Here is a 12,251-nt window from a genome sequence, read left to right on the forward strand (position 1 = left end):
TCACAAAACACAAACTGTGCTAATCTGGATGCATCATGTATAAAGTGTTTTTTAAAAAGTGCACTTTGTCTCCTTTCAGTAAAAAGGCAAAGAGCAAAGGCTTAAAAGAAAAGTACTTTACATTTCTAATTTTTAAATAAACATTTCTGACTAAACATCAGATGTAGGAAACTTTTTCATTAGAAAATGAAATATATTAGGAAAAATGATTGATCTATGCAAAAAAGTTCAAAATATGTTTGGAGAAATATGACAAATGGGGGAAACTCCATGAAATCAACAACTGGTGAACCACTGTATCTATCCAATGCAACTACTACCTTCCAACCACAACTCTAACAGATTTGTTATCTATGAAGAACAGGTTTCAAAAAGGTTTTGCCTATAACTGAAAAAAAAATCCCATAAAATATTATTTCCTTATGACTAGACACTATTCAATAGTCTGATTTTGCTACCTATTAACATTAGAAGTTGATAGCATCATAGAATAGTTTGGGTTGGAAGCAACCTTTAAAGGTCATCTAGTCCACCCCCCCTGCAATGAGCAGGGACAAGATCATGGAATCACGGAGTTTCAGAGTTGGAAGGTACCTCTAGAGATCATCTAGTCCAACTCCCCTGCTAAAGCAGGATTGCCTAAAGCACATTACTCAGGACTGCATCCAGGCGGGTCTTGAAAATCTCCAGAGGAGGAGGGTATTCCACAACCTCCCTGGGCAGCCTGTGCCAGTGCTCTGTCACCCTCACCGTAAAGAAGTTTTTCTGTGTATTTGAATGGAACTTCCTGTGTTCTAACTTGTGCCCATTACCCCTCGTCCTGTCACTTGGAACCATGGAAAAGAGCCTGGCTCCATCCTCCTTCAACCCACCCTTTAGATACTTGTAAACATTAATAAGGTCTCCCCTCAGCCTTCTCTTCTCCAGGCTAAAGAGTCCCAGCTCTCTCAGCCTTTCCTCATAAGGCAGATGCTCCAAGCCCTTAATCATCTTAGTTGCCCTTCTCTGGACTCGCTCCAGCAGTTCCCTGCCCCTCTTGAACTGGGGAGCCCAAAACTGGACACAGTATTCCAGTTGTGGCCTCACCAGTGCAGAGTAGAGGGGGAGAATGACCTCCCTCGACCTACTGGCCACACTCTTCCCTATGCAGCCCAGGGTTCCATTGACCTTTTTGGCAACAAGGGCACATTGCTGGCTCATGGATAATTTACTGTCTACTAGGACCCCCAGATCCTTCTCCTCAGAGCTACTTCCCAGCAGGTCCGCCCCTAACCTGTACTGGTGCCTAGCATTCTTCCTCCCCAGGTGCAGGACCTTGCACTTGCTTTTGTTGAACCTCATTAGGTTCTTCTCTGCCCAGCTCTCCAGCCTGTCCAGGTCACACTGGATGGCAGCACGGCCCTCTGGGGTGTCAGCCACCCCACCCAGTTTGGTATCATCAGCAAACTTGCTGAGGATACACTCTGTCCCCTCATCCAGGTCATTAATGAACATATTGAACAAAATTGGACCGAGTATTGACCCCTGGGGGACACCACTGGTTACAGGCCTCCAACTAGACTCTGTGCCACTGATCACAACCCTGTAGATGTATAGCACTTTTTGTTTAATGCTACCTATTTTCCTGTCAATACAAGGGTCACAAAAACCTCAATGTTACTTTTTCCTAAATGTCTGCATCATTTAATATGAAAAGCAGAAAAGCTTTTAAGGAGAGGTTCCATTCTAATTCTCCCTCATAAATATTCATGGTCATGTAATGACAGGTAAAAGACAAGAAGCAGGTAAACAGATCACGGCCCAGTGCAGTCCAAGTTAGCTTTTGCACATCTAAACTGTACAGTGAATGGCTACAGTGCTATACTATCCTTGGGGAAAGCATACCTCTTGTCAGTGTTTCACTGGATCCAGGCTAGTTAGGTGGGGTTAAGTAGCACAGGCAGCTCTTGTATATACATCCCTGTACTGTAGCTAGAGGAAGCTGTTGTTGATAATAGCTAGCAGATCGGTTCATCAGCTTCATGCAGACAAGCCCGTGATTCCTTGGATGTACGAAAGCACCACAGACTTGCTGTCTGCAAGTTCTGATGATGCAAGAAAAACTTCCTACTGACGTCCTTGTTGTCAGCTGGTAAAAGTTCATTCTGGTTTAAATGTAACACTTCAATACACTTAACACTTAATTTCAAAATTATTCTTTGTGTATCTTGTACTGCAATCTACCACTTTACCTGAAACCTACAGAAAAAAGGACAAAGACAATTTCACAGATAATCCTAGGTATAACAGATTCCTTGTGAGAGACAGCGCTTGGAAAGTTACTGAAACAGAGAGGGGAACAGTCCTCTTCTCTCCCCCCATCGCCTGTTTCCAGAAGATTTACCAAATATTTGCCCTGACGTTTATTGCAGGGTTTACTCCAGCCTCTCAATAGGTCCTGCCCATAAAACTTGTGATGGATCTGATCTTGAACAACGGGAGGCATACAAGGGTATGTCAATCACATCTGTCAAACTGATCAAAACCACTCTGTCTTAAGAATTCTGGTGTTTCAGTACTTTTAACTTTGCTTGTGACCTAAGGAAAGAGTGTAGCAATCCCCACCCTGTCTTTGTAGAACTTCCCTGATTTCCCTATAATTGCCGCCCTGTCCATTTCCAGTCCTTCAAAAAAGGTATCATGATAGTGCTTTTACTCTACCAAAAAAGAGGCTGACCCATTGGCATACTGCTCTGCTGCTAGCTTGCACTAATTGACCCCCTGTCTTGATTGAGTCCCAGACTGGCTGTTACCCACTAACTTTACTCCTCTCACTCCTCCAACAATGCCAGGGAGAACAGATGCTGTGCGATCGGTTAAGCACTGCCAATTTTATTCTCTGCCTGGCAATGTGGACCAGAAGCGCCAAGGTTGCAAGACCAGGGTTGCATGATAATGCCGTCATTTGCCAATTAAATTTCAGGATCTGACTTACAATTCCAGAGCCCTGAAACTTTAAAAACAGATGGGGCTTCTTTAATTTATCTGGAGAGATAAAAGGAACATCTGAAATTACTTTTATTTAGAAATTTAACAAGAAATCATAAAAGAACAGATCACATACGGAAATGCAAAATGAAGATATCAATGCTAAGGCTTTGTGCAACTACACTCATTTAAAGAGAAATGTATTCAGGGTTGTCTTTTCAGATTGTCAGATTAAACAAGCCACACAGCATTTGCTGCTAACCCATAATTACAGATTATTACAGAATACAAAAGATGCCAGGCATAAAAAGCTACTACAATTCACTACACTGTAATAGAACATGCAGTGGAAGTTAATTTTGGCAAATGCTTTAAATATTAGCTTTACATAATATGTATAGGTGAGACTGTAATTAGGACAGAATGAATCCTTCGAAGCCTCTTTCATTCTGACCCAGCAGATGATTACTTTTTACTAATAAGACCACAGCCATTTGACAAAAAGCCAACTATAGTACCTTGCTTCATTCTTCAGTAAATTTAATAATTACAGCTCCTCCTGCCAATAGTTCTCAAATCAGACTTGTTCAATCCAATACTGAGCTTATTAGGGGACAGCTCTATGTTTAGAATTCTTTGGCCAAAAAAGTACTTGAGGATGATGAAGCATGCCTTAGACAAGGGCACAATGATTAGCCATTTTCTCTACATAAAAAACAGCACGTAGTCACTACAGACCACAAAATCACCTGCTGTTAGCACACAGCTGCTACAAAGAGCTTCTGCATTTATCTGGTTCTTAATACCTTTAAGGAAGCCTAAATGGAACAACTTAATATGGAGGGAGAATAGCACTACACAGAGTTTCTGGTATCAGTATTAATCTCATCTTTTTCATTTTTCTTCCCAATGTAGCCATTTGATATTTACTGGATACACTGCATAATATACGCTACTCCTCTATAGCTTAGTTTCTTGATTCTTTATTTTTATTTTTGAGTTGTGAAGAAAATGCTAATTCCTGGGTCTCTTAAGGTTCTAAGCAGATGAAAGAAAATTTCTCTCTTTTTAGATAACTGTAGTTTTAAGCAGTGTAAACAGCTCGACAACAAATTATGATAGGCTAAAAAAAAAATCACAGCAAGATTTCAATATTGCAAGCTCAGACAGGAAAAAAATTTAAACCCCCCAAAATATTCTTAGAAACAGGAGCAAAATTAAGAAAAAAATAAATTAATTTACTAAAAGTAAATTGAAAAGCAACATTTATCCATGTTGCAGTACTTAACACTTTTTGCTGATACACAGAGCACAGGAGAATCCATATCAAATCAATCTTCATGTTGTTCAGAAGATACTTATTTCAGTTAATTGAACAGTAATTGCTCAAAATTATGTTAGCTCATTCCATACTAATGGTTCTTACCCAGTGTCTAGGTATAATTTAAAACTTATGCTTTAGACAAACACTTCAATACTGGAAACCAAGATAAAATCTTTTTGAAAGAAAATGTATTTAGGCAGTTTGACAAACCTTCAGTGACTGGCTGAAGTTTAGAAGACCGCTCCGAGTCTGGAGAGTGCAGTGGTTCCGGTTCCTTCAAGCTTTCTAAATGCATAAAAGGATCATAATCCACACATGCCAAATCAGAAAGGCTTAGAGGAAAATATTTAGGGTTGCTAAAACACTGAGACCCATAGACACATCCATGGAGAACCTAGAACAAAACCAGAATTTCATTACATAACCTACTGAAATTCTACCTCACTGTTTTATAAGTAATGAAGTTTACTTTTATTTCCATTTTTTAATTGATTTATTAGAATTGGGTATGCAGGACAAAATGTTGGAAAATTTTAGATGCTTAATATTTACAGAAACAAACCCTGGTCTGCAAATAAAATTGTTAAAACAGTGTCTACACTGAAGTGGAATTTAACAATAAAGAATCAAGGAACAAAACTTACAACAAATCACTAAGCTACCTTTATTTTTAGATCTCCTATCTTCTTTAATTACATACGCTAGGTCTAAGCTGCTGGAGGTTTTAATCCCCTTCCCTTGCAAAAAAAAAAAACAACCACCAAACCTCTCTTTGTTCTGTATCCCTACAGACAGCAATTATAACTTAGTGCTTTCTACTTTGCTTACTGCTAAATAAAATGGCTTGGTATAAAAAAGCTACTTCCTCGTCTGTCTTAAACGTATAGCTGCTAAACAAATGTCTGCTACTGGTATGACATACAAAAAGTAACTTGGTTAAACATCATAAAATAGAACACAAAATTAACAATTCCAAATATACCAAAGATCAAGCAGTTATAGTAAAACATACAAGAACTAAGACAGCACACCCCATGTCAGTAGTAGAACGCAAATCAATTTACAGAAAAGTTCTGTCTTCACTTCCTACCTCCATACATAGAAATTCACATTTAGCAAGTAAAGAAAAATGTACCTTATATATACAATTAAGAACGGATCTTTCAGTCTTATCATTTTCTGCTCCTGTAGCGTGAAGAGGCTGCAGCAAGGTCTTTAATGGCAAGGCCATTATCCAATCCAATAAGCACAGAAGTAAAGAAACCACCAACTGGAACAAACACCTTCAATTACAAATCAATTAAACCAGCACCTACTACTTCGCATTTATCACTGTATTTTACGTCTCTGTTTTACTTTCTTTTCTCAGTTCAGTAGAGTCAACCTTCTGCAGTAACAGCAGGTCACACTTGTTTAAAAGCTACTGTATCTTCAAATCTTACAGCATCAGTAAAAACTTTGGCTACTGAGACATTTAACAAAGACCATCCATACAACAGTTTCTCATCACAGTAAGTCTGTGGGCAGATACTGTGCTTAAGAGGATGCTCATGATTTTTCAAAATTGATTTGTAGGATGCTGTTTTTAAAATGACAGATTACACAGGTACAAATTAAGCCTGATGCACTATTCTGCACACAAACCTCACTGTAAAGTGAATCAAGGATTACACAAAACTGAACTATTTCAGCTGCATTTAGTGCTTTCTAAATAACACAGAATTTCCTTCATGACATGTCAATAATACTACACAGCATCAGGTACCATCTGAAAGAAATCCAACTGCTTTCTGTATTGTAGGCTACTCAGTCAGCAAAAGAACCAACTCCCTCTAGGGGATGTTTTTAAAGACTGTAGAACAGAATTAGATTAAGACACATACACCCCAAATTATTAATAACTTACTGGCTTCAAATAATTATTTTTAATTTTTAAAACTTAGCTGTGGAAGAGGAAACAATTCAGATAAATAGCTGCAAGATTCTCTAAAATATTTCCCAAGTTAAATAAAAGTCTTTCAAAGAAAATTCACTTACCTAATTTACTAATAAATGACACAAACATCATACTCATTTCACATAATACATTACAAGTTTGTCTCTCAGAGGCGGCATATAATAAAACTAATGATGAAGGGCTCTGAGTATTTTTATATTAAACCAATTTTTAAGAAACCCATTAGGACTGAGATTGTCAAACTAGGTAAGCCAATTTTCAATATGATATTTGACATACAATGATCAGCACTAGATCATGGGGAAACCTTTTTAATTATGGGAAGCATCCTCAAGTGGAAAGGTGGCCAGCTTGAATTACCACTGTAGTCTACAACAGCCCCTGACTTCTCACAAGCAGATAGGAGAGCCGAAATGGAGCTCTGGGGGCCAAAATGAGGCCAATGGCATCCTGGGCTGTATTAGAAGGGGGGTGGTTAGCAGATCGAGAGAGGTCCTCCTTCCCCTCTACTCTGCCCTGGTGAGACCGCATCTGGAATATTGTGTCCAGTTCTGGGCCCCTCAGTTCAAGAAGGACAGGGAACTGCTGGAGAGAGTCCAGCGTAGGGCAACTAAGATGATTAAGGGAGTGGAGCATCTCCCTTATGAGGAAAGACTGAGGGAGCTGGGTCTCTTTAGTTTGGAGAAGAGGAGACTGAGGGGTGATCTTATTAGCGTTTATAAATATATAAAGGGGGAATGTCATGAGGATGGAGCCGGCTCTTCTCAGTGGCGACCAGTGATAAGACAAGGGGTAATGGATTCAAGCTGGAACACAAGAGGTTCCACTTAAATTTGAGAAGAAACTTCTTCTCAGTGAGGGTGACAGAGCACTGGAACAGGCTGCCCAGGGAGGTTGTGGAGTCTCCTTCTCTGGAGACATTCAAAACTCGCCTGGACACCTTCCTGTGCAACCTCGTCTAGGTGTTCCTGCTCTGACAGGGGGATTGGACTAGATGATCTTTTGAGGTCCCTTCCAATCCCTAGCATACTGTGATACTGTGTGAATGAGCAACAGATGAACGGCAGCTCCTGTGGGAACGGGTGGCCCAGAACGACAGAGCTGCCAGAGACAAACCGCACTAAAGGGCCCAAGTTTAAATGACTGCTGTGTCCCACAGCCCAAGAGCAAAGCCAAATAATTCAAATGAGACACAGCTTTCAGCATGTACTACTGTGAGTATCAGGTGAAGACAGAGCCTGTCTTAGCTAGGGGACTCGGGCCCACTGAAAATACGAAAAGACAGCAATCATTTTGAAGGGTGACAACAATCAAATTCATCTGAAGATTACAGGCCATCCTGCTCAAGAATGTACTTAAATAGAAAGTGCAAAAAATCATAATCAATAAATACTTTGAAAGGTATTCTTTACAAATTGAGAATCTATTTTCACTATATGACAAGTTTGAAAAGTCTACATTACTTTCTTTGGTTGTAAGTTCACTGAGGATAAGGAAAAAGATGACTTTTTAGTTATTGAAAACAATCAACCAATCTCAGTTAATATTTTCCTACAAAAACTCCAGAAATTCACCTGCATAAGGAATACTGCTAGAATTCTGAGAAGACTATACCATATTATACTTAAAGAGCTGAATCCCCACGTTAAGGCACAGCTTCAATTTTTCAACAATGCTACGTCACACATATTTGCAATTAAACTGACACGTTAAAAAAATGAAAAATGTTTACCCTCTTGTCCTGTTCATAAGAGGAAGCTTCTGTACTGGGTAGCAGATGGGTAATAGTTGCTATCAGAATCTGGGGAAAATATAACATAGTTTCTTTAAAAGTACAATTTAAATATTTAAGTTTAAAATAAATTTTTAAGCAGGTAAATGTGGCACAATACTAGATTTGTGGTTAAATTCCATTAAAGTTATTTTGAGACCAATTAAAGTATTCCTTGCCACTCTTTGTTTTAAATACAGTCCTTTGAATTTTGCAGAAGACATTGAAGGAATACATTCTGCTTGACTGACATAGGTGCATTAGCGACAATGAAATTACACAGCTACTCCAAATATTCAGGCAGGAAGGGAACTGGATTCAACACACTTGTCGGGTGCAGAAAGGAACCTGTTGGTTTGTGTACGGTGCTATTTGAGCTCCATTATTTCCTAGAACTACTAGAATTCATAAACACCCCGCCTCTACTTAGTCAACAATATGACTGCAGAGGAGCAGAGAAATGCCTGCTATACCTCTTAAGAAGCTTCCACACAATTCTCTTTCCGGTTACCTGGGAGACCTCTATCTTTTCTCTGTGGTTCAGAGTCAGACTCAAGTGTACTTCCTTGTTATTCAAAGTGGATTCAAAATAATTATTTCTGCTTTATACCGAAATACTTTAATACATAGTGTTTTGCATACAGCTATGCAAAATACAATTGCAGACCCGTATTTTATCACTTAATCGCCTTCTCACTAAACTTAAATAAACGTATTTGAAGATACTTAATATTTTTTAAAAATGGACTTTATTGGCAAGATTCTCATGTAAATAGTGACATAGTTGTATCTGAGAAAAAATAAGCGTGATATAGCCATTTTACATGTTAATATTGGAGTCAGCAAGTAAGTGTGATGTGAACACGTACTCTTAATGTTCAGTAAGATTATACTTATACTATTTCAATGCTTTGTGAAACATGCTTGTCAATACTCTGGTATTTTAATTTCAGGGAAATACACTTTAGTGATTCATTTAAAAGAATTTAAAATTTCAAATTTTAAAAAATTACTTACTTGAATAATTCTTAAAGGTGAATCAGCTTGATACACTTGAAGTCTATGTACATAATGTATCAACATGTTCAGCATACTGCAGGCAACTTGGGCTACTGTTTTATTTGGAAACTAGAAAAGAGAACACAGCACAGTAATGATTACTACATGATTTCCCATAACAGTACATTAGGTGGTAAGGTGGTCAGGAATTTCAGTGATGGTTTTATACGTATAGTTCCTTACGTACCTGTCTATCAGAGAAACAGAATTAAATTTTACAAAATTTAAAAGGAATTATCTCATAGTCATAACCAAATGTTAATTATGAAAAATCCTATTCTATTTCTCCAGTGAAGATGAGTGACATCAGAATTCCTGCATTATTAAAACAATAAAAAAAAGTAGTTTATATGTTTTAATCTTGCTTTACTTAGCAGTGATGCTGTCACAGGTGTGTGCTGCAAGGTGGCTAACCGTCTGCTTCTGAACTCAGAAAAGTGTAATTATGTTGCAGATATAATTTCTTGGCTTCTTAGACTGTTTTCTTAATCAGTCCGGTTCTATTAACCTTTCAGGGAAGGGTATATCTCACAAACCTTAAAAAAAAAAAAAACTTTAAGAAAGCTGAAATGCCCAGGCAATGAAGTGTAAGCAGAAAATTAAGGATTCCAGAATAAAATTTTTGAATGGCAAAAATGTAAAGGTGGAAAATATACTGGAAGAAAACTCTGTCCTGGGATAGCTTCTTATCATTCACACTGAAGGTCTTAAAGAAAAGGTACAAGCACAAGCAACAGCACAAAGTATGAAGCTTTAATTAACATTTTTTATTTGTGGTATCTATGTAAGCATAAAGAAAGACTATGAATGGATCTTGTAAGTCTTCTGTGAGAGACGGAAACCAGAGTACACAGGGTAGTTAATTCTTGTTCTGACTTCTATTTGTCAGTGGACGCAGTTTCACTGCGTCCCTGTACAAGCAAGGTACAGATTCTAATGTTCAAGCTTGAGTGACAACAACAAAAAAATTAAATAAAACTGAAAGCATAAAAATTTGATTACAGAACTTGAGATCAAGTCCAGCTTGCTGGAAACATCCTTACAAGCTTGCAGGAAAACCCCAAAGTCACTGGAGAAGGACAAAAGGGGTGGGCAAACCAGAGGAGCTTAATACGTAGCTCTGGAGTGATCCAGATCACTGAATTTAAGAAAAAATTACCTGTGAGAAAGGCCTGGAGACTTCTTAGAGTCTTTGAATAATCAGCTATTCACTACTTAAAAACAGGGCGCATTTTCTTCTTTTTATTTTTTAATTTTTTTTTTAAAAAGAGGATCATCAGGGTCTAAAATGAAGATGAGTGAGTGATTTCTAGTGCTAGTTTATGCAAATTAATTAACCTCTTTCTGTTCTTAATTTAAGAAAGAGAACAAAAGTCAGTGGTGACATAAATTCCACAGAAAGGCTGAATGGTATAAAGTAATGAATATGAATAAAATTCAAATCTTGTGCACTCAAATTTTCTTATTCATGGGAAGAGCATCAGGTAGGAAGTTTTGATCAAGAATACAGGGATTGGCCCACACAGCTCAAACACTTCATCTGCTTCCGAAATCTGACCCAGCATGGTCAATATATCACATTTCAAAAGAATGCACAGACACATTAGAATAGACACATATAGAGCTATGTGCCCTGGAAGGACATTTTCAAGCAGCAACACTGAGTTTATGCTGGACAGCAAAACAATTCACCCCGTTCAAGTAAGCTGCTTTGTTCTGACTTCTTTTCCAACAGCCTTCAGATGTGGCACAAAGGGAGCTGTGCGATGCTACAAACATTTCACCCACCGCTCTCTACCTCTGGAAAATACTTTATGTTATAAAGCATAGGAATTCATTACTTTGATATTTTATATTTAGTAATGTAACTGTGGACATAATTTGGTAAAAGTTACTTGATGGAAAAAAAAAACCAACAACAAAAAAGCTTTGAATGAACTGGCACACTGCCTGGTACCCAACTGTCAAGGTTTTTCTTGGAAGGATAGTCTTACCATACTTTTAGTCTTTGCAAGGGTCCATTGCTTTCTGGATGTTATATTAGCAGTTTAACCTTCTCTGCACTTGCAAATAACCTACGTTTAGCACTCATTCAACTAAGCCTGTACAACACAATTCTGTGACATATCTGCAGCATTTCTGAGAGGAGCATAATATAATCGTGAGCTGCAGGGGGCTGGATGGCTGGTTAGGATCCCTCGGGCTCAGACTTCAGCAGAAGTTAACACAGATCCAGCAGTATCACCACACTGCTGGGAGAAGTGCGAGCTATATTCATAGCGAGCTGTCGGACTGCAGTTCTGAATATGCTTCTGTATTTCAGAAACAGGTGTATAACTGTTGCTAACATTTCTATTCGATGTTACTTCATCAATTGTACTTATCAGGAAGATGGATTGGGACTACAGCTCTCTATCCACAAATTTCTCCTGAAAATAAGAAAATAATCCATTCTGGAAGTTGAAGTCTTTGACTACTTGGAAGCCAAGAGATTGCTTAGGTAACAAATTAGAGCTAATTTATTTCTCCCATGATATATTTTCATTTCATGATTAGACTCCACTGCGAATGCATACCACTGCTCAGAACAGGGGAAAAGCCAACATGCTGTGGATGCGTTTGCCAACACAAAGCAAAGCAGGGAGAGATATAAAGATCTTTGTCTTCTCATTCAAGTAATTTATGTTTAATATAAATGAGATACAAATAATTGGTTTAATAAATACGTCAAAGAAAAATAAGAGAACTCACAGTGAATGTCGGGATTAAAAATAGTTCAACCTTTGATAAATTGCAGAAGATAAAAACAGCATCGTTTGCCTAATACCAAACTTGTACAGGAACTTGATAAAATGCACTAGTTAAGGGATATTAAAAAGCAAGGGGAAAACCCTGGAAGAAAGTATTAGTGAAGCTGTAAAGGATGAATGTGATTTTGCAAAACAGGAAATTGCAATTTAGAGTCTAATACTAAAAGCCCTGCAGCTACCCATTTTAGATGTAGACTCAAATCCTGCTTCACAGGATGTGATCAGCTGATTTTGCTAAGATACTTTTCAGATTCCCATTGCTGAAAAGCAAAGAATAGTCCACATCTGACACGAGCCATATATAACACCCTGATTTTTATCATCATGTATATACAGAAAGACTAGACTATCCATTGCATTTTG

At 38.0% G+C, this 12,251-nt stretch overlaps 1 protein-coding gene across 3 annotated transcripts in view; it reads right to left on the bottom strand.

Moving 5' to 3' along the window:
• RALGAPA1 (Ral GTPase activating protein catalytic subunit alpha 1) overlaps positions 1 to 12,251 on the bottom strand; it is a 135,097-nt gene that overhangs the window by 51,303 nt on the left and 71,543 nt on the right. For all 3 annotated transcript variants that reach the window (XM_082484899.1, XM_082484898.1, XM_082484897.1), the window contains 4 exons: positions 9,037 to 9,147; positions 7,981 to 8,049; positions 5,427 to 5,561; positions 4,502 to 4,685 (listed from right to left, as the gene is read on the bottom strand). In XM_082484899.1, the coding sequence (XP_082341025.1) occupies positions 4,502 to 4,685; positions 5,427 to 5,561; positions 7,981 to 8,049; positions 9,037 to 9,147 (499 nt within the window). The remainder of the gene's footprint in view (positions 1 to 4,501; positions 4,686 to 5,426; positions 5,562 to 7,980; positions 8,050 to 9,036; positions 9,148 to 12,251) is intronic.

The sequence above is a fragment of the Vanellus vanellus genome (assembly GCF_965231255.1).
Source record: "Vanellus vanellus genome assembly, chromosome: 6".
NCBI lineage: Eukaryota > Metazoa > Chordata > Aves > Charadriiformes > Charadriidae > Vanellus > Vanellus vanellus.